Below are 22,821 nucleotides of genomic sequence, written 5' to 3' on the forward strand. Positions count from 1 at the left end.
GAGACAGAGGATTCAGCCATCAGGTGTCCTTGTTCACCTAGTGTATAATTGGTGAAAGCTAGTGGAGCAGTCAATTGTAGAGACATTTAACACAGCTGTAAGCAATAAGCAAACAGTTGTGTTACTGTACACAAACCATCATGGATCTTCTAGCAAGTGAGTTGATCAATTCCACAAAAAACTGACAATTATTGAAGACTATTGAGAACTGCTGCAAAGGTTTATAGGGCTGCCCTTTGGAACGTTTGCCCCAGTGGTCATGAGGGAGCCAGAAGTCACTGCCACCCATATGCTAGAGCCAACCATAAATGTAGCACTACAAAGCATCCTCTGCAGAATACTTTCTGGGCCTACGGAAGAGCAGAAGAGGACTGGACCCTGCTTGCTGTGCCCTGAGAGGAGCTATGAGGGACTGGGCCTGACCCCTCTCCCAGGATGAAGAAGTGGACTCCAAGGGTAAATGGCCTGACTTCCTGTGTGGATGCGGGAACACAACAAGTTGCAAGAATCCCTTTTCATAAACTAACCAGTTGGCCAGTACCAACTGGACCTGGACTAACCATTGCTTGTGGCCTCTGCTTTAGTGAATCCAGGCCCATAAGTGATTTGCCTGAGGTCCTGGGAGCCTACGAGCTGACTCAGAGAAGCTGCTCCAGATACCCTGAAAAATTGGGACGTGAAACGTTTTTTGGTCTTCCAAGACATACAGAGGGGTGACTTGCAGCAAAGGTGTCTGATTTTGATGCTTCTTCCTTGAATACCACTTCAGGATTGCCCCACCGTTAAAGTTTGAGTTCCCTAAAAAAGACTATGTCAGAAGATAAAATCTTTGATCAGCACAAACCTGCTTGGGCTCTTTGATCTCTATCGATGTTGCCTGAAAGTGCACCTAGGTCTTCGATCTACCACTTCCATAACTATCATTGGTGCTTAGTGCTTTTTGGTGCTTTATTTTTACCTAAAACTTTAGAAGTGCATACTTCCTGTCCCCCTACTGGATTTTGCCATTTGTTGTCATTTTGTTTATTACATTTTACTCTTATATAAATCAGTTTGGGATTTGTATTATTTGGTGTTTTGACCCAATAACTGTTTTGGTACTGCATAAGTGCTTTATACATTGCACTAAGTTAAGCATGTGTGCTCTGTGCCATAGCTACAATGGGGTTGAACTCAGGTTAACTCCGTAACTTTGAGGTTCACTATGACAAACCTGTGTCATTATTCCTTGAGGTGGATGACTACCCACCCACAATTATAATCCACTTTTCTTACACACGCACATTATAATATGGAGCATAGGAAACGTTTGAGAGAACAAGGTAATCTTTTACCCATCCATAATAGAAATCAGCAAACTACCTGAGTAGACTACCAGATGGAATTTAGCAGCATGCCTCCTCTGAACTCTAAATAAAATGAATCAATTACATTGCTACAGGGTGTAGTAAGAGGAATGTTTTTTGGCAGTAATTGTACATTTGCATCTAGTGTTGCTCAGTGGATAGGGTATACTCTTCCTGCCAACGCCAAGTGGGCAAATTTAATCCTAATCACTTCAGACAGATATCTTCTGGATTGTTAAGGTAAGTTGTAAATAAATGAAATCCAGGTGGCATGATTCAAACAGAGATCAATCAGCCATACCTATCTAGAAAGTGATCACACAAAATTGCTTTTATCTTGCATTTTGAGGAAAGATGAATGTAACAAATCATCTAGTAATTCAGAGGAAACTGTTCATATTAGTGAAAGTGATTTGTTCATGAACCTTCCTAAAATAAGCAACCAAATGTATGTTCTGCAAAGCTCTTCAGAATGCATTTTAAAGTTCAGGACATTGATGATAGGTTTGCCACAATATATTGATTCAGTTTACTTGCCTGACAGTAAAGCCTCTTTTATTTCTGATGTGATTTATACATAGGGCAAATCTACTCCACACCATATATATAGTTTAGCTTTTTTAATTTTTGGGGAAAAGTACTTAATTCCTTATCTCTTCCAGATCGACGAAGATGTAAACATATACAGCCTCAAAATTGATTCTCGGATTACTTCGAGGTTCGCCCACACTGTTATTACCAGTCACGCTGTCAACAGGGCCAATGTCTCCAAGGAGGTGGAGTTTGATGTGGATCTTCCTAAAACAGCTTTCATCACCAACTTCAGCATGTGTGTACATTATCATATGATCATCATTTTCAGTCATGTGTATTCTCTACCATTTAGAAATTTTGCATATGCTTTCTACCTACCTTAATTTATGCTCTTTAAACTTTCAGAGCTCCTTTTCCTAGGGTGATAGCCGACCTGATACAATTCCACGAAAATACAATATGTTCATGATGGGGGTTGGAAAGAAATGTGATATTGAACATTGAACTTGGTTGACAGATGAAGGATTTTCTTTGTGAGTCTCACTTGAGTTCATAGTGACATTGACATATCTGACCATAAAATACAGTTCTATATTTCTCAAACAGTAACCTAGCTTGTAAAGGCTACCAAATGAGCAAAAACATCTAATTGACTTTCCTCAATCCAGGGCTCCCCCCATTTCGCCGCAAATTACGCAATAGACTTTCTCTGTCATCTTTACCTTTCAGTTTGTCTCTGGAGTCACTGGAGGCATGATGGTGCATCAAAGTGCTTCCTCCATCTAGTTTACTCATGGCAATTTCTTCTGTCTCATACCATGTCTCTCTCACTTTAACCAATAAGGACAGGATCCACGACCAGCGATGGTGGGATCTGTGCTTATTATTATTGTATGTACATTTACATTATTAGGTTAGCCATAAAACCTGGAACTAATTTATCTAACGTTTCAATATTGTGGAGATTCCTGACTTCACATTTCTTTCATCATTATATATAATAATGATATTCCTACTGGATATCAAGACATGAATAGTACCAGTTTCATTCAACCCGATCCAACCAATTTATACAAGCACTACCATCATTTTCAATGTGGAAAACTTTGTGCCCAATCAATGGCCAAAAGAAGTATTTATAAGCAAATGTGCCTCTTGTGGCACAAAAGGCACAATTTCTACATCTACTCCCAAAAACAGTTTTTCTTGAAAGAACAGCAATAATCTTTGCTAAACAACTAATCTTGCAATTAGAAAATCCAGTTAATTCAATTAACTTTATCTGTTTGACCTCAATCTGGTTTTATAGCAGGAATGTCCACCTCCACGAATTGCGCAATACTTTTTGCCTTATTATAGAGGGATTAACATCTGAAGGTAAATCCCCCTTCCATTGCTGTGTTTTAGGTTACCGGCTACGATTTAATTGTTTAAAATGCTATATTATGTAGGCAAAATTGCATGCATGAATAAATGATGTTGGCCTCCTAAGTTTGATTTGTTTTGATTTACTTACTTTACATTGACACCAGGGACAAAACAATAATTGACAATTACGTGCAAAGTATAAATTTTTTACTAACAGTTGTCCCAAACAAGGGTGCGTCTTCACAATTTACTTTACTGATATTCCTGTAGTGCTCTTTAGAGTCTGTTGAGGTCCACCCAAGTAAGGATGACTTGTCGGAACACTCAGGGCATATTATCAAGAATGGAGTTAAAAATTATCGCCGGTTTAGCGGCTAAAGCGGCGACAATGCCCTTGAGAATTCCAATAGAAGCCCATGTTCTGGTGTGAACATGGGCTTCTATTGGAATTCTCCAGGGCATATTATCAAGCCCATTATGCCACTTTAGCAGCAGTTTTCTGCCGCTAAAGCGGCGATAATTTTAACGCCGTCCTTGATAATATGCCCCACTCATCTTTTACGCTGACCACACTGTCTTACTAGCAAAACCGTGAGCGTGTTTGCAGGGAGCTCAGAATGGTTTTGTAGCCTCCTCTGAAATAAATAGGCTGATAACAAATCTGACAAAAAGTAAGCTTATGAAATTTGGAAACGGAAGACAGGGAGAAGCCCACATTAAATGTTATGTGAAAGATGTTTTTTAGAGTGTTTGAGGGAATATATTTGTATGAGGTATGATTCAACAGGAAGGTATTAGCATCCATGTGATGCAATTGACATGGTCGGTTTCTGCTTAAAGATGGACCTATATAACACTGCTGTACTGCCCTCTAAAAATAGACAAATATTGCAAAAGGAAATCTGGCTGCACAGCTTCCAAAAATGTGTTTGTGGACACAATAATGTAGAACAGTAGCACCAATAAATATTAAGTTCCGCCAAATGCTTCTCCCAGTCGAGTTCATACAAATATGGGAATACTGCATTGCCACCAACACATCAATATATTCAGGGGCAGATGTGCTAAGGTTTCACTCAACATAGAATAGCAAAGAATGTTGCTCTGCTGTGTTGTGTGAAACAGAGGAAGCAGAACTGTGCTATATCTACTGAGATATGGCACACTTTTGCTCCCTCCTAGAGCTGGTGCATTGTGTGCAGCCTAGTGGCAAGGCAGGTACCCTTGCACCATGCTGCAAGGGTGCCTGAATTATGAGCAGGATTGTGTGTGCGAGGGGGGGGTGCCACCTTCCTGCACGTAAACAGTCCTTAAAGGCATTTTTCTATAGGAAAAGGAAGTAACAAGGCGAAAAAATGATTTTTTTCCTTGGTATGCCTGGGTCTGGGAGGTGCATCATCTTGGTGCAAACCCAGGTTTACAGACCATGTTAAATCTGGTGGGGCATCAAAATTCATTGGTGGATGCGGGAGAGCACCCATGCTCCACCCATGGAATGCCTTCCTGGTGACAAGTAACCCAAGGCAGCACTATGCTCTTGCTTGAATTATGTTTTTTTTAGCAAGGCCATGCAAGGTGCCGCCAATCAGCCCGTTTGTGGTTTTGTAAATCTTTACTAACATATTGTGTTTTGGCTGCCTTAAAAAAGTGGAAAAGCCACAACACAAAATTATAATAAATCCTCCCCTCAGTTATTAGGCGGAATTGTAGCAAATTGTAGGGTCCAAACTCACAAATGAAAGCAAATGAGTTGTGCAATTTAGAGATGAAAAGATGAGAACTTGAACCCTTTTCCATACTCTTACATGCCTTGTAAATGAGCCCCCCCAAACCTCTAAAAAGACAATTAAAAAGGAATATCATTGCGCTTTTTCTAACAGGAAACTGGATATTTCTGGCCGATTCACAAAGACAGCAAGAATACATATAATAGTATGTCAGTAGCACTGCTTCCTGTACACATAAATGCTTTTGTGAATCTGGCCATTGATGTCCCATTTGAGTAAACTGTATGGTCTTGAAATGTGATTCCTGTTTACTGTCGGACACATTTGTGTATGACTTGCAGAACAGGTGGGTCACTGGCACATCAAACATATATCAAACTCCAGGAGAAAACAATGGTGTATATCATGTTAATGCCACTTTACAAGACATGCCACTGAGTATCATGAACACAGAGTGGGTGTTTTCATGATGTCTAAGAAGTTTTTTGCAGACCTTTAAACCATCATGGTCTTCTGAAACTTCAATGAACTTGCCTATAAAACAACCATATGCAAAGACTAAAAACAAACCTGGATGAGTATCCACTTTCATGGTCAACATATTATAACATGTCTATGATTTGCGAGTTTGCAATACAGACGGATGGTTGTAAGATGTAAAGTCTGTTTTTGTTTGATGTGTTGTTTGTTTACGTGCAGCACGTTCTTGATTATATGATTAAAATGGAGATACAGATATATTCCCTCTTTGTGAAATTCTTCATTGTTGTAACTTGTTTGGCCATTGAAGATGTTGCTTACGTGTAGCTGAGTTTCTAATTGAGGCTACCCTCTATCAGATTGCCATCATAACTGGAGTACACTGTCTGTTGTGCTTTCTGATCGGTGGCGGGCTCTAGTGGTTGCGCTTATTGGAGGTCAACTTAAATGGGTTAGATGAGGATGGTGTATTCATGGCGTTGCACGGGGCAGTGGTTACAGTGGTCAGTTTAAAATATTGCTGGAATCTTGCATTGTCATGGCATGACGATGTTTGCTCATGGTTACTTCTTGTTTGTCTTACCTTACTGTTGTTAATGCCGCTTATGTGCTTGCATTAAACATTTATTTGTTCCATTCAACTCTTCTGTGTATTGCAAAGATTTTTAGCTGAAGATAATTAAAGCTAGGGCCATATTGATGGTTTGAATGACTAGTGTCCGTGGGTTTAATTCAATAACGCAATGCTTGGTGGACAACCACCATTGGTTTGGATTGCCATCCACAACACTTTTTACGTTTTTCTGTTTTTGAAAAACAACCTCCAAACGTGGGAGTTTGTTTCTGAAAACAAAAAAGTTAATGACCTCTTCACTTTGGGTGTTTTCTCCTGGTGTCCGATGGTCATTATTGTTTTTTTCCTGTCCCACACCACCAGGTTTTATCTTGAAATACCAGACAGAAAAAAGAGTCATTACACTGCCCACCCTAATTGCGTTTCTGAATGGGTCTGTAAAAACATTTTGTGAGTTGGAAGTACTTTTTCGACACCCAAAATGGGTTTTCTTTATTTCATGGTTTGCATTAGCAACAGCTCACAGTTTAGTGCATCAGGACCTTTCCTTAATCATTCTGTCCATATTTATTTTTCAGCTAATACCTGTGAAATGCTTTACACCCTCTATGCTGGTCTGGCAGAAATCACTGTCAAATCATAACCCTACTTTGACAAGTTACTTCTGGCAACATTGGATGGCAGATGCCACCCGTATATAGGGGCCGATTAGGATGCTGGGCGGACTTTGCCCGCCCGCCCCCCTCACGGAAAACGGGACCGTCCGCGAACTGAGCGGCGGTCCCACACTGCATATTAGGATGCACCCGCCCCAGTGGTGCTCTCAGCACCGCCCGCCACAATGCTAAAAATGCATGTATGGCATCGAGTGGTGCCTGCCGCATTGTGTATGCAAATGCAGGGGGGTACCACAGGTGCCCCCATGTGCACCCCCCATTCGCCATGGGGGCCTGCAGGGGGCCCCCAAAGTGAAGACTGCATGCCTTTCCGTGGCGGCATTGCCGCCACGGAAAGGCATCTGTTTAAGCCCATCCTAATATGGCTGGCGGTGTCTGATAGACACCACCACCATATCAAACCTTTTCAGCCCCGGTCGCAAGGCGACCTTGGCGGAAAAGCGGCGGACGGTCTTTCCGTCCGCCGCGGTCCCCCGCCATACTAATATGGCGGGGGGAAATGGGTGGCGGTTAGACCTGGATGTCGGGCGGATCACCACCCCCCGCATGGCGGTGGCGATCCGCCTGACATCCTAATGGGCCCCCAAGTTAGTACAGGCTCCTTTTCAAATAAGAATTCTACTGTAATGTGTTCTCATAGGCAGCTTCTAATATCTCTAGTAACATGATATACTGGAGTTGATATACTATACCGTAGGAATTTGTCTAGGGTTTATTAACCCACCTGATTTAGGGTCTCATAACTATATGTTTTAACCGAATCACCTATCCATTAAGAGACATTTTAATATGAATGTATGTAGAGAATTTGTAAAGCACATGAATCACCCCCGCAGGGGTATCTCGGTGCTAGCATAGAAAACAGAGCAGACTGGCACATACTTCCATAACTCAAGCCTTGAATAATTCCGTCTTCAGATGTTTTCTGAAGCGAACAAAGCTAGAACATTTGCAAAGCTCCTCTGGCAGGGAATTCCAATGTTTTGGGGCCAGGTAGGCAACTGTTTTGCCTCCAGATCGCATTTTCTGAAAACGAGGGACCGCCAGCAGCCCCTTTCCTTCGATCTAGTCATAAGGTAATTTAACGTTTTAGGGCTATGACATAGAATATGGCATAGGATATAATAGAAAGTGGTATTTTAAAGGAATACTCTACACCTTTTCACAAAAACTCCGCTTACAAAAGGGAATACATAACAAAGGGATTTCCTACAATTATCGTGCTTTTGCATCCTTGTGTCTTGCTGCCGTGCCTTGTGTTCTTTTTGCATGCAATGAATAGTGCAACACAGGATATTGCTATGGTTAGGTACTACAGATGCCCTCTCAAATGTGGACACTATTTCCATGAAGTATGTGCTAAACTGTAAACTAATGTCCATTAATTTTACTTCTAGGACTATTGATGGGACAGTGTACATGGGCACAGTGAAAGAAAAGGAAGCTGCACAAAAAGTATATCAGGAAGCAGTTTCACGAGGCCAGTCTGCTGGTATTGTCAAGTAAGATTACATGAAATACTAAATTGAGCTAAAAAATCACAGCTTGTATTTTGAAATATTATAGAGTGTCTTCATAGGGTAATCTGTGGTGATCAAAATGCAATGTAGTTGTAAATTGAAAAGGGAATTGCTGGGAAACGCTGTCCCTAAAAACATGTAATTGAAATTAGTCTATGAGGTACTGTCCTACTGGAAAGTAAATGTATTTTCAAATGATCCCACCCTATCCAATGGTCTTACAATCATCCCACAAGCTCCCAAGTGAGCAGTCATGGAAAGTAAGCAATGGTAGGGATTTCCAATCATTAAATAAAAACATGACCAACACCATTTGTTGAAAAGTTTTCCATATTTAGAGGCTTAATCACAAACGTATTTTAAGTACAGGAAGTATTTCTCCAGTAGTGCAACTTCACATACTCACAAATGCTACTCACAAATCTGCGGTTGAAGAGATCCACCTCTGCTTTTCCTATCTCTTATGTGTGGAGATATCTGTCATGGGTGGCGAAAATCTCTTTCCGCAGATGTGTAGGTTATTGTAGTAAATGCAGGAGGGACAAGGGGGAGTAATTGGAAAGTGCTGAATATATATCATTAAATGGGAATGTCAAAGGAAAATTTCAAGAGGCATTTAGGGAGAGATATGGAAATAGTAAAACACACACAAAAGAGAGTGGGACGAAGAAATGAACTGTCAGTACAGTATGGCACATTGCAACATCAAACACAGCACTGCTGGAACAGTGGATGCATACAGAGGGGGAACATCATGTGCCCCTCTGCATACATTCCCTGGCCCAGAGACCCTAGTTTCCTCACCATCACTCTTTTCATGGCAGGCTCACCTCCATGAAAACTGTAGCAGTAAGGAAACTCGTAATATGCTTGGTGGTGCTGCAGCGGCACCAGCAGCATATTGCAGGCCTCAGACAGCTGCAACACTGCCAGGGATCGCTGATCCCTTGATGCAGCCGCGGTCCTCTGGTAGTCCGACTTCTAAACTTGTAATACAGCAGTTGGACCATTGGATCGCCAAACTGGTAATGACCCACTAAGCAAGTTGTTTAGATGTAATTTAAAATATTTTCAGACTAAGTGTTGTTACTATGTTTTAGGTAGGCAGACATGTGTGATGTCTGCCTATTTGAAGGCTAGGAAGAAGGACAGAGAGACGCAAGTGGTAATGCACAACCTAGTTGTGAGACAGAGGTGTTGAGTTTCACCTGGCCTAAGGGGTCCCTGGAACCGAAGGGTATACAGAAGATTAGACTGCATGATGGTGAGGACAGGCTCCTCGAGAGGGATGAGATAGAGATGGAGTATACGTCAACCTCCAGCAAGAGCATTTGCCACCTGTATAATATAACGTGTATTTGTGAAGCACACGTTTCACCCAAGGATATCAAGGCACTGAATAACAGATGTTCATTGTCACCCAACTCAATGGTACTCATTTTATCGACCTCAGAAGGAGGAAAAGGTTGAGTGGACACACTGGGATTTGAACCTGTGACCATGAGGTTGAATAAAGGCCCCTATAGTGAACACATTAGTCCACTAAGCCACCAGATCCTCTACCACCTATCTTCTCTCATTCTGTCACATTTTTGCTTGAGGTCCCTATGTTACATGCCTCCACCACCAGTGCATTGACATAGCCTGTCAACTCCTGACATATGTCAGCCTTCTCTGCTCTTTCGAGGGTGTACAGAGGAAGACAGTGTAAATTCCTGTAATGGTCAAAAACGAAGGTAACTACAATGTTTGTCTCTTCCTCAGGGAAGTTCCTCTTCTTGTCAGGGGGTCTTTCTAGAATTTGTAGGTGTTTAGCTGTGTCCTGTTAGTGACTCAGACAAATGAGAAGATGGAAGAGCACAGGGTATGGGCTATATGGGCTATATTTAAACAAATGTATGGTTAATGTGCATCAGATGTTTGTGATTTGGGTCACGCATATGGTTTTTCCCTGTTGTATTCCATATAGAATGCTCTGCCCAGGTGGTGATGCTCTTCACCGCAATGGGGTGCCCCGGCTCAGCCCTCATCAGAGGTATAGTAGAAATCCAACTGTAAATTTACTACACATATAAGGTGATGAAGAATACTAAATGCAACTACTAGGTGGAGTGTTCCACCTCAAATTGGTGAATAACATCCAGGCAGAGATCTCAACCTAGGTGTAGACTAAAATCTCTGTGTGTAAGGATCTCCACAAATAGCTTGCTCTTCACGAAAAGACTACTTACTGTCTAGCAAGCTAGCGGCTTGATTGAAAGTTCTATGGGGGAGCTCTTGAGGTAATCTATTATTTGAAACTACACCACATTACCTGTTATTATTCCCCTGAACTGCAGATGCATTTACTTGCTCAACACTACACAGGGTGCCTGCTGGATCTAGCGAATGAGCTGCAAATAGTTGGCATCTGACACCTTGTATGCAAAAAGGGAATCTGTGTGGTTATTGATGTGCCAGAACAGACAATATCCATTGTATCTAGTGTGCCAGGAGATGTAATGCCTGATTCACATAGAAAGAATTTGGCTAAGATGTAGGATGACTTACTCTTTCAGAGCACTTTATATCTCCCTGAACGTACTTTGGTATTCACCAACGTTCCCACTAGCATGCCTGGAAAGATGTGCCAAGCACAGGTTTCTGGATGTACTACTTGGGAATGTATTCTTTGAAGTGGCTGTAGAGAGAGTCTTATAGGTTATTTAGCATGACCTTGCTATGTCCTCCCTTCTTATGAACTATATACTGAGAACACCTAGATAAGGGATCAAGAAACAAGGGGGCATATTAGCAAGGGCGTGCGATATCGCAAATCGCGCTTAGCGCATTTTTTTTATCGCCGTCTATCGCAAAATCCTATCCCGGAGATAGCGCGTTATTACCAACGTTTTTCTCCCATGCGATAAAAGATCCAGTGATACCGGCGAAATCCAGCCTTAGGGAGGATTCACCCTTAGAATCCACCTCCCATTGAGGATAATAGCTTAATCAGGATTTTAGCAGGTGTAAAAATTCCTGCGATAACCCCGGTTAGCGCGACTTTTGTCATCGTTAACCGGGGCTGGGGCCTCATTGCTAATAGGAGTAAGGTCTGTTAGCGGCTGTTTCCGTGGTCTTTTGGTCGGGTATGCCTACTTTGCATGTCATTAGAGATTAATATCGCTGAAATGCAAAGCGACCCCCAAAACCTTTCGCTTTCGCCAGAAAGCTGTCGCTAACAGCTGTTAGCGACAGCTTGGTGATAGGGCGATTAAAATATCGCCGCTTTAGTGGCAAAAAGTGCTTCTGAAGCGGCGAAGACACTCTTGCTAATATGCCCCACGGTTTCCGGATTATAGAGATGAGTATTCTATGGTTTAGTGGCCTATGTCATAATTAGATACCACCTTGCTATGTCCGTGTTGTTACATAGAGGGGTGCCATGGGAACTCTTTGTGTGGCAGGAGGTACTGTATATCTTTATATACATCTAAAGGCAGAGTTGATTGTTCAGTCTGAAAGTGTGCTGTAGAGTGTTTGTTGCCAAGAGCCAAGAGCACTTACTATTGGTTCGAGTCTTTTAAGAGACCTCGAAGGTTAAAAATATGAAAAGGATTGTGAACAATGGTTCTTTTATTAATAACCATCCTAATGAATAATTTGGATGATGCCAGATGGAAAGCGATCAATCTTTTATGAAATCTGAATGTAAAAGGCCAGTACTTTTGCACTTGTTTTCAATTATACAAAATGTATTCTGATCCTCACTCACAATCACTTAATTCTATTTCATTATGTACACTGTTTCTACTCATGGGCTTTTCACTTTCAAATAATTGCAAACTGGTGTGCTAGTCTAATCAGGTAGAACCACGCACACCAAGACTACAAAACCCAGAGTGCATTATGCTTTATTCCCTTAGTCGCTGCACGAATTTCGGCATGGCTGGGGCGGTGGGAGTGAGCGCTGCGCTGCTGTGCTCATGACGGAACCACACCGTCATGAGTCACGGGCGGCTTATGCTCATGACGGCATGGTTCCGTCACGGCCCCGCCCGCTCATTAATTTGCCCACATAGGCAGGGAATTAATGCCGCGGAGCGGCAGCCGCATGACGGAATCACGCCGTCATGAGCACACACCGCCCCTGGCTTATGACGGCGTGGTTCAGTCATGCGCATGCAAGGGGTTAAGACAAAAGCTCAGAACTGAAGATAGTGTCCATATTGACATTGAGTGAGGTGGCCATCCTATTTTCAATAGACAGTTCAAGCCAGATCAGCATTTCAATGCTCCAGTGGAAGGTTCTAATTCAAAGTTTAAAAGGTTGAGGGCTACGTATTTGGAATGGATACTTATTAAGGGTGGGAGTGTCTAAAAGTGGGTTACTAATTTGGATAGAAGAAATCCTTGCCAACTTAATAAATACACCAGAGTTAGGTCTAAAACCAAGTCTCAGAGAAACTCTGCTCAATCTGCTGTAAGCTATGCCACAAGCTGCAGGTAATTCCCCAGAGAAATGTGTTTTAACCCCTTCCATGCTGCTGACGGAACGGTTCCGTCATGCACGTCGGGTGAGCTGTGCGGATGACGGAACCGTTCCGTCATGACTCCGCCCGCGCAAGGCGGAGTCAGCATGGGCGGGGAATTCGCGCCGCATGGAAGAGGTTAAAACAAGACAATAAAAACCTCAAACTAATTAAGAAAACTAGATGGAATGGAATGATAGCCCCAACCCTTCACCAAAAGTATTAAAATTGGATAACGAAAACCAGAGATATGAATGTTTCAAATGTTTAAGGCAAAAAGCATACAGATAAAGTAAAGCACCAATGTCAGTTCGCAGGTGTCTGGGATCTAACTCCAAGTATAGAGCAACCATGATGCAGGGGAGGTTTGATACAAAAAGCGGGTCACCTTAGTCAAGGTTTTTATCCTCGGACTTAGTCTAATTTTTGGAACTCAAAGTTCTCCAGCAGGGCAAGATCCAATGCATAAGCTGGTGATAGTTCATTGCCATACTGCCACTGCAGCTGTTGGTTTTGGAGACAAAACTTAATTTTGCTGCACCCAAAGTTGCTTTGATGCTCTGATAAATTTGCTGCTTCACTGTGGTCCAAAGTTTTACCTCCAGTTTTCGTCACTTTTTTGGTTCTCAAAGTTCTTCAGCAGGGCAGGGCAAGGGTGGAAGCTGAACCTGGACAGGACAGGACAGGGGTGCATGGGGTCTTATAGGTGGGTGGTACAAATACACTAAAGAGCATACATATGACCTTTAATTCGGATACCATAGGGTCATTTTCTGTACTGCCGTATATGAATGCTATCTAAGTCAACTACGTAAATCAAGTGCACAGTGCATGTTGTGGGGAACAATACTGCTGTTTAGGAGTTTTACTGTGCTCAAAGTCTAAAAGCTAGATAAACAAGACAGGGAAAAATGGGTAGACCATGACAAAATAGATGATCCTACAGCGGGACATTAAATTATACACATGGATTTTTCAGCAAGAGAGCTGCTGGTCGGGTGGGGTGTCTCGGGGCATGGCGCAGGTGATATTTGTCCTGTCTGCTGCCAATGTCAACTTGTAAAAAGCAATGCAGTCTAATCCTTCATTAGTAACTGTAGCTGATGAGGTCTTGCACAACAGTTCTTAAGCTTTGATCAGTGGTGGCTGCTGGGGCATTAAAGTAGTGGGGCATTACAGGGGAGGCAGTGTAAGTGGGGGCAGTGCAGGTGGGGGCAATGCAGGGGAAAGAATAAAAAAAATCCTTACCTGCCATCTGCAGCATCGGTGCTCTTCTGGCCTCTGCTCCTTGACTCCCGGCATGCCACAGGCTCCCTATGCCAATTCACGTGTTGGTCTCATGTTGGTATCACCCAGCATGAGAGCAGCGCTGTGATTGGTGTGAGCACCCAGGTGAGGCGCTCATTAAGGGACTATAACCCTGTGCTTGCTCTCCACCCAGCTGTACAGCACAGCTCAGTGGAGAGATCGAAGTACGGGGGAACATCCTTTACGACGCAACTACTACCCCGCACTACCATTACAACGCGGGGATTACAACGAAAGTCGTTACAACGACTTTCGCTGGAGGGCGCTGTTGGATAGGGAATAGTTTAATTTTCTATCCAACACCTTCCCTACTATCCACGGGGACTGGAGTTGGAATAGAAAATTAAACTATTCCACTATCCAGCGCCCCCCAACGGAAGTCGTTGTAACGACTTGCGTTGTAATCCCCGCGTTGAAATGGCATGCAGGGTAAAAGCATGCGTTTTACTGACGTACAACCGAAGTGTGCATGACTGTTTGGCCGGCCTTAAATGGCCGGCCAAACTGTCATGCGCACCTGAATCAGCGGCACTACTCCTCCTCCTTCCTGCAGCTGTGTCCTGTCAGAATAGAGGGCCCCACCCTGCCTTCCGCTCAGCTTCAGGAAGTGAGAGAGGAAAAATAAAATGATAATGACCTTTCTTATTATCATCATTTTATTTTTCATTTTTCACTGCTGAAAAGCGGTGTGGCAACGCTCTTCCGCCTTAGCGGAGGAGCCGCCGCTGGCTTTGATATGCTGTGATTAGCTATGCTCTAGGGTCTGTCAGGCCTATTGCTGGGTACCGCACTTAACGTTCTCTTTTTATTAATGTGCAGGGCTTCTGGACGGAAGATGGAGAAATTTAAAGTTTCTGTGAGTATTGCCCCATCAGGCAAAGTTGCATTCCAGCTTACATACGAAGAGCTGCTGAAGAGAGTGTTTGGAAAATACGAGATGCTCATCAGAGTGAAACCGAAACAACTGGTTAATCAGTTCCAGGTAACTACCAGCGACGATGTCATAATTTCTAAATTTTGGAATCTGATCGTAATGTTTACGTAAAAGTAACATTCATTGGGGCATTATCGCATACCACCAATAAATGCCAAGTCATTCTCACACAAATGTTTTCTCTCTGGCCACATTAAACCCACGTGTATTTACTTATGCTTGCAGTAGCTGCAAAGAATAACCTGTACCCAGGGCGAGCAGGAACTGGTCTCAGTACTGTGGGGACATGGGGGCAGATTTACAAGCCCCTTGCACCACTTTTGCGTCACTTTTCCCATGTTAAATACTACGCAAAAGTGGCGCAAGAGGCTTGTAAATCTGCCCCATGATCTGAATCTTTGCCATGTTTTTGCTGGCTACTTTCCACATCCATCGCACATTAATCCTACCTCCAAATCCCACTGTCTTGGCTGAGTCCACATCCTGGATGTACCCTGCACAAACATGACCTTTTGCCATGCCCTCTAGGTAATTGCTCTTCTATTGTCGGTTCTATCAGGGCATATCCGTTGCTATTCCCCGCAAGTACTGAACATTTCGAACATAATATATGCACACAACACACTCTGGGCCTTATTTAAGAGGCTGTGCTTCACTTTTATGCCGCCGGTGCGTCACTTTTTGTGACGCACCAGCGGCGTAAAAAATGTGCCTTGTTGCACCATATTTACAAAGTGAGGCATCTAGGTAGGTGTGTCACTTTGTAAACCCCTGCGGCACATTATACCTGCACCAGGTATAATGTATGCAGGGGGGCGTTCTGACGCAAGAAAGGGTCATAGAAGTGACGCAGGGAAATCTATAAGATTTCACTGCGCCACTTCCAGGACGCAAATGCGTCAATATCTTACGCCTGCCTCACAGCAGGCATATGACTGACGCAGGCCCTTTCACACAGGGCTTGCCCCATGTGAAAGGACACCTTGCTGGAGTTGCGTCACTTTTGTGACACACTCCAGCAATGCGTCACTTTTGCGCCATACAGATAAGTCAGAAATACTGACGTATCTGTAACTCCTTGCGACATGATGCGTCATACAGTAAATATGACACATCCATCATGTCGCAAGGAGGGCGCACTGAGAAGTGACGCATCGCTGCTTTCACGCAGCGATGCGTCACTTCTCATAAATGAGGCCCTGTGTGTACTACACACGTGACATGATTTTCAGTGGTGTTCTCTGTTCAGTACGCATGGTCACCGTACACACAATCATATACTTTGCCATTGGCATGCTGGTAATGTCCACAAAAATGGCACCTGGCCCCGTCCTGTACACATTATCCTTACCTGCAGTACCCAACCCCACAGTTCCTAAAGAGTCAAAAGTCCACATTTGATTGGCGAAGCATTGTCATCCTGTCCGTCATTATATTCAGATATGGTCTGTGTTTTTCTATTTTGGGAGCCCATTATATTTGCTGACATTTGGCAGCAGGGTCCTTTGCGCAGCTGGCCAGATGTTTCATCCAAAGTGTACCCATAGCCATTGCCCAGGGACTGAATACTGATGTTGGCTGATTACAATTCAGAGGAACAGGCCATACCTTATGTAAAATCAGTGCTGGAATGCCCTTGTATTCAGCATTTATAATTGATTCCCACAACCCTTTGACAAAAGGTTGGCATCTTTCAAATAAGTAAATAAGTAATTGTTATATGAATATCTGGAGCTTTAATTTCAGGAATGAAACGTGTCTAATTCAAGAAAAAAGGCCTTATTTTATTTATTGGAAAGTGTACAGGTGACTAACTACCTCTGCAGCTATTTATAGAGCCAACACGCGGGAAAACGCAGGAGTGCACTGTATTCTTGTAAATACGGTGCATCCCTGCATTTCTTAAGTGACTTAGGAGCTTATTTACAAGCCCCTTGCACCTCCAGTGCGTAGCTTTTCCCAATTTTAAAAGTGATGGACTCGCAGCGCAAGGGGCTTGTAAATAAGCCCCTTAGAGTGGCACTGCAAAACTTGCCACTGCCTGCGCCATTTCCTTGTACATATGCCCCTTTGTTGGATGTTAAAGAGAAAGAACAATGGAGATGCAAGGGGAACAATGTCATGGTGCAGCTGTACCTGAGGTAGTGCCCTTCAGCTGAGCAGCCCTGCATGGGAATTAGGTCACCTGATCGCCTCAAGGAATGAAGCTGGAGGTGGGTGAGCAAGTTGTGCTTCACTTCCAATGGATAAACTAGAGTACCCATGATATCTGTAAGATGCATTTACTTGGTGCATGCCATCGTCATCATTGTTCCTTCTCCACTTGCTCTATGCCAAGCAAAGTGCCAGTGAAGTAGCAGTAACACAAAATCAGAGATGCGCCGCTTAGTAACAACATTCAAAGAGTCCTTTAAATAGTAATTATTTTTGCTGCCACCAAGTCGTTGGGCACTGGTCAAGTTTTTTTAATCTTTTTTCCTTTATTAGTTCTTTGTTTACAAGACAAACAGCCAACACGTTCCGTCCTAAAAGAACAGGACTTCTTCAGGGCAATGTACTGGCGCATATAGAAAAGCGGAATACAGGGGTTCAAATATCACCCCTGTCGTAATATACCATCTGACCAGACTAACTTTGTCCATATCTTCTGCGTATTTTCTACATTGCCCTGAAGAAGTCCTGTTCTGTTAGGACGAAACGCAGCGATAATTTTAACGCCATTCTTGATAATATGCCCCGTGATTTTTGAGCAAAAAGATTCATGTATACGGTATTTCTATAGCGTAAAGCTATGCAAACGGCAGTAGGGCTTTACAGGAGCTAAATATTCTAGAAAAGAAAATGATTCTGGATTACAAAAACATTTTTTTAAACGATTTAAATGAACTGTTTCTGAGAAAATATTCAAAAGTACTGATTTAAAACCACCCCTCATAGATTAATATATTACGTATAAATACATACTGGGAGTAATAAAGCAATCATCGTGCAGCACAGCTTTTATCAGGCACTTTCCAGCCAAGCATTTACCAAGGAATTTTCCTGCCAAACACAATTTACTTATCAGATAATGTGACACTGGGTGAACCTAGTTCTGACTGAGAGTACGAATCAATCGCATCATATTCATGTACTTACCTCTTTTGAGGTGGTTGTTTTATATCCTTCGTTTTGCTTCAGTCCTGCATTTTAAAACTGCTCCCCTGTGAAAAGATTGTCTTTAGGTTATGCTTTTTCTCCTTCCTGCGTTCTTTAGATTGAAGTTCACATTTCGGAGACACAGACCATCACATTCTTGGAAGCAGAGGCGTCGTTTTTGACTAATCAATTAAAAGAGACTGTGAAAAAGTCCGTCGCTGGTAAAGAGGTGAGAAAAAAAAACGTATTGCTCAGGACAGGAAGTGAGTTTTCACTTGTAAATAGTTATAGCCTTGCACAAAATAACTCCACAATGGTGTAATAGTAGTTATGGGTATTACTACAGTAGGCAAGAGCGACACACACACATACACACGAGCGCACACGCACACTCACCCCCCTCCTGTAAGTTATAAACATATAAGTGGGGTATTCTGAATTTAGTGATTGTAGTAGGTATACAACTGTCAAAGCCTGGAATAAATAACAGTCGAGGGTTTGGAATGCCTGGATCACTTGAGGTGATCCCCATTACTCTTAGTCCTACTCGTCCTCGACCCAGTCATAACACATGAGGTATTCCACCTGACAGGAAACAAAACAGGCAACGCTTTTTAGACTCCACCCACCCTCCTGTCAGGTGCTATAACACACCTCACCACCAGAAGCAAATCCTGATGTACCAAGCACCAAAGGCCCAGCAAGGGAGGGCGGGCGGGTTGTATGACTGGGTCGAGGACGAGTAGGACTAAGAGTAATGGGGATCACCTCAAGTGATCCAGGCATTACCTCTACGTCCCTCGTCCTCGACCCAGTCATAACACATGAGGCATACCAAAGCAACCCCAAAGGCCTTTGGCACACCACAACCAGAAATCAGAACAGACACAAAGGCGTGCAGCAAGACATAGTTTATTAAGAAACCAAATCAAACAAGTGGGGGAACCCCCACCGCACGCAGCACCCCAGAGCCAAAATTCAGGCGGCCCGAAAGAGCACAATTCAGGCGATAATGACGCACAAAAGTGGACTCGGACGCCCAGGTCCCCGCCCTACAAATTTCATCCAGGGGAACCCCATGGAAAGCTGCCCATGAAGCAGACACACCCCTGGTAGATCTAGCCTGAACACCAGAAGGGCAAGGCAAACCAGAGCCCTGGTAAGCCAAGGAAATCACCTCTTTGATCCAACGACCCAAAGTAAGCCGAGAGGCAGCTTTACCCCTACCAGCCAGACCAAAGGTAACAAAGAGGGAGTCAGAGGATCGAAAGTCAGCAGAACGAGCAACATAAATAGACAAAGCCCGTCTGACATCCAAAGAATGGAGCAAGACGTCAGAGGGCGAGGAGGGAGAAGGACAGAGAGAAGGAAGAATCAATTCCTGTGAGGAATGAAACCTGGAACGAATCTTAGGAACAAACCCGGGGTCCAAAGCAAGGACCACAGCGTCGTCCAGAAACCTCAAGAAGGGGGGAGAACAGCGCAACGCCGTAAGCTCGCCCAACCTCCGAGCAGACGTAACAGCGACCAAAAAGGCCACCTTGAAGGACAGGAACTTCAAGTCCACCGACTCCAGAGGCTCAAATGGGGGCGACTGCAAGGCACCCAAAACCAAAGAAAGATCCCAGGGAGGAACCGGGGAACGCACCGTAGGTGCAGAAAGAGAAAAGCTCCGAAACAAACAGGAAACCAACAAGCCATCCGAAGGCAAAAGAGAAGCAGGATCCCGAAATGCCCGGATAGCAGCCCACTGACCTTTCAAAGTGGACAAAGCAAAGTGTTTGTGAAACCCATCCAGAAAAAACTGAAGAATAGAGGAAACTGCACAAGAGGCAGGGGACAGGCCCACGGAAGCACACCAAGAAGAGAAGGAAACCCAGTGCTTAGAATATGAGGAAAGTGTGGACTTCCTACGGGAAGCCTGCATCACAGTGATGAGGTGATCGGGCAAACCCCGGACCCCAAGAGACAGCCGTTCAACCTCCAGACCGCCAAGGTGAGAGGCACCAACAGCGAGGACGACTGGCAACTCAGAGGAGACGGGAAGCGGGGCAGGATCCAGGGAGGGCCCACCGCCAGCCGCAGTAGAAGCGGGAACCAAGAGCGGCGAGGCCAATAAGGCAGAACAGCCACTACCTGAGCCCCCACCGCTAAACCTTCAGCAAGAAAGCAGGGATCAGAGGAAAGGGGGGGAATGCATAGAGTAACCAAGGAGGCCAGAGGACAGTCAAGGCATCCACTCCCCAAGCCCCCTCCTCCGGAGTCCTGGAGCAGAACAGGGGAAGCAGGGCGTCCGTCAGCGAGGCAAAGAGATCCAGCACCGGTGTCCCGAACCTCAGGCACAGCGACCTGAAAATCCGAGGGGACAGGCACAGGGAGATAGAGGACGGGAACCTCCGACTCAAGGAGTCTGCAACCACGTTGTCCACACCCTTGATGTGTTGAGCAGACAGGGCCACCAGATGACACTCGGCCCAACTCGCAATGGCACAGGCCACCAAGTTCAGGGAAAGGCAGCGGGTACTGCCCTGGTGGTTGATGTAGGCCACAGTCACAGTGTTGTCCGACCTCACCAACACGTTGCATCCCAGAAGACGATCCTTGAAAAGGCGAAGGGCCCTCTCCACCGCCGACAGCTCCCTCCAATTCGAAGATCGGTGCGACTCCGAAGGAAGCCAACGAGCCTGGATCGCCCAAGGACCCAGAGTCGCCCCCCAACCGGAGGCGCTGGCATCCGTCATCAACACCAAAGGGGGCGGAGGATGGAACCACATGCCCCTCGACAGATTGGAAGGATCCAGCCACCATTGGAGAGCAGACACCAACCCTGGGGTCACCGGAACAGGAATCGAGAAGTCCAGGACAGGAAAGGGCACCCAACGCTGAACATGCCACAGCAGAGGCTGAAGATGGACCCTGGCCCAGGGCACCGTGAACACAGTGGCAGACATGTGTCCCTGGACCACCAACCACTGCAAGAGAGGAGCAGACCTCCTGGAAAGCAACGTCCTCAGCAAAGACTGTAGACGCGAAGCCAGGACTCTGGGAGAAAAACCTTGCCCAGCAGAGTCGAACACAGCCCCAATGAAGGTCTGCCGAGTAGACGGGTCCAGGTGACTTTTCGGCAGATTGACCAGGAAGCCATGGTCCTCGAGCGTACGCATGGTCAAGGAAAGGTGGACAGACATGACCTCCGAAGACGGCGCCTGGAGCAGCCAATCGTCCAAGTAAGGAAACACGGACACCCCCAGGAGATGGAGATGGGCCACCAAGGGAGCCGCCACCTTGGTGAACACCCTGGGGGCGGACCGGAGACCGAAAGGAAGGACGCAGAACTGCCAATGACGACCATCCAGGCAGAAGCGTAGGAACTTCTGATCCTCCAACGCCATTGGGACATGCAGGTAGGCATCCTGGAGATGCAGCGACGTGAACACTCAACCCTCCTGGATCAGGGGAATCACCTTCTGCAGCGTCTCCATTTTGAAAGGAATCTTCTGAACAAACAATTTCAAGGCCCGAAGAGTGATGACAACACGGAACCCTCCTGTGATCTTCGGAACCACAAAGACAATTGAATAATTCCCCAGTCCCCGTTCCAGGCAGGGAACCGGGACAATCGCCCTCTATTCGAACAGTGACCCAACCCCCTCCAGCAACACCCGACGGCGAGCATGGTCCGCAGGTTAAGGGGTCCCCACCATCCCCGAGGGAGTAGGAGGGGACAGGAACTCCATCCGGTAGCCCAGTGAAAGAACATCCAGCACCCACTGGTCCGATGTCGTCACCAGCCAAGCCTGGAGGAACAGCCGCAGTCTCCCACCAACCGCGGGTTGACCCCCAGCGAGAACGGGCACTGGAACGGAATAGTCAGGAGCGAGCAGCCCCTGACCCTCCATCCGGCTGGGGCTTCTTCTGGAACCTCCGAGGAAAAGACCTGCGAGCCCCCCGCTGGCCTCTGAACGAGGACTGCTGGAACCTGGAAGGCTGGCGAAAGGACCTGGCATTCGAGAAGGATGACCCCTTCTGAGAAGAAGTCTGACGGAACGACAACGAATGCTTCCTCTCCTTGAAGACTTTATGCAGCTTTGCCTCCAGTGCGTCCCCAAAAAGATGAGTACCAGAGAACGGCAACCTCAAAGCCATAGAACGCTGCTCAGCATCCGTCTTCCATCCTCTCAGCAGCAAGTTCCGACGGGCAGCCACCGAGGAACCACAAGACAACACAGAAGCCCTGACAGAGTCAAAGGCGATGTCTGAAAGGAACTCAGATTGACGCTCCATCGACTCCAGTAAATCAGGACAACTGATCCCCTCCTGCATAGCAGAGAACAAAGTCTTGAAGTCAGCCAGCAAAGACTGCGCCACATAAGCCCCATAGACTCCCGACCGCAGAGCCAGGTGAGAGCCAGCACAGGACTTCTTAAGGGCAGAGTCAATCTTCTTATCAACTCCATCCTGCAGGATATTATCATCAGCCATGGAGGGACGACCAACCAGGGAAGCAACCACAGAATCTACCTGTACCGAATCAGGCAGGGCAACCTCCAGATCCTGCAAAGGATACAGTTTAGACATGAATCTGGGCACAGAAATATGGTCCGGGTCCTTCCATTCTTTAAGGAGGACATCCATGACAAACGGGTGTACGGGCATAGAAGATGACGCAGGCTTCCGAAACTGCGGCAACACAGTATCCTGGGA

General features: G+C 45.2%; 1 protein-coding gene across 1 annotated transcript in view; it reads left to right on the forward strand.

Annotated features, from left to right (window-relative positions):
• The window catches only part of LOC147692931 (inter-alpha-trypsin inhibitor heavy chain H3-like), a 316,366-nt gene that overhangs the window by 71,261 nt on the left and 222,284 nt on the right, over positions 1 to 22,821 (forward strand). Inside the window, exons 3-6 of the mRNA XM_086939189.1 lie at positions 2,009 to 2,175; positions 8,104 to 8,208; positions 14,865 to 15,027; positions 18,236 to 18,346. Coding sequence (XP_086795315.1) covers positions 2,009 to 2,175; positions 8,104 to 8,208; positions 14,865 to 15,027; positions 18,236 to 18,346 — 546 coding nt within the window. The remainder of the gene's footprint in view (positions 1 to 2,008; positions 2,176 to 8,103; positions 8,209 to 14,864; positions 15,028 to 18,235; positions 18,347 to 22,821) is intronic.

The sequence above is a fragment of the Lissotriton vulgaris genome, chromosome 9 (assembly GCF_964263255.1).
Source record: "Lissotriton vulgaris chromosome 9, aLisVul1.2, whole genome shotgun sequence".
Classification (NCBI taxonomy): domain Eukaryota; kingdom Metazoa; phylum Chordata; class Amphibia; order Caudata; family Salamandridae; genus Lissotriton; species Lissotriton vulgaris.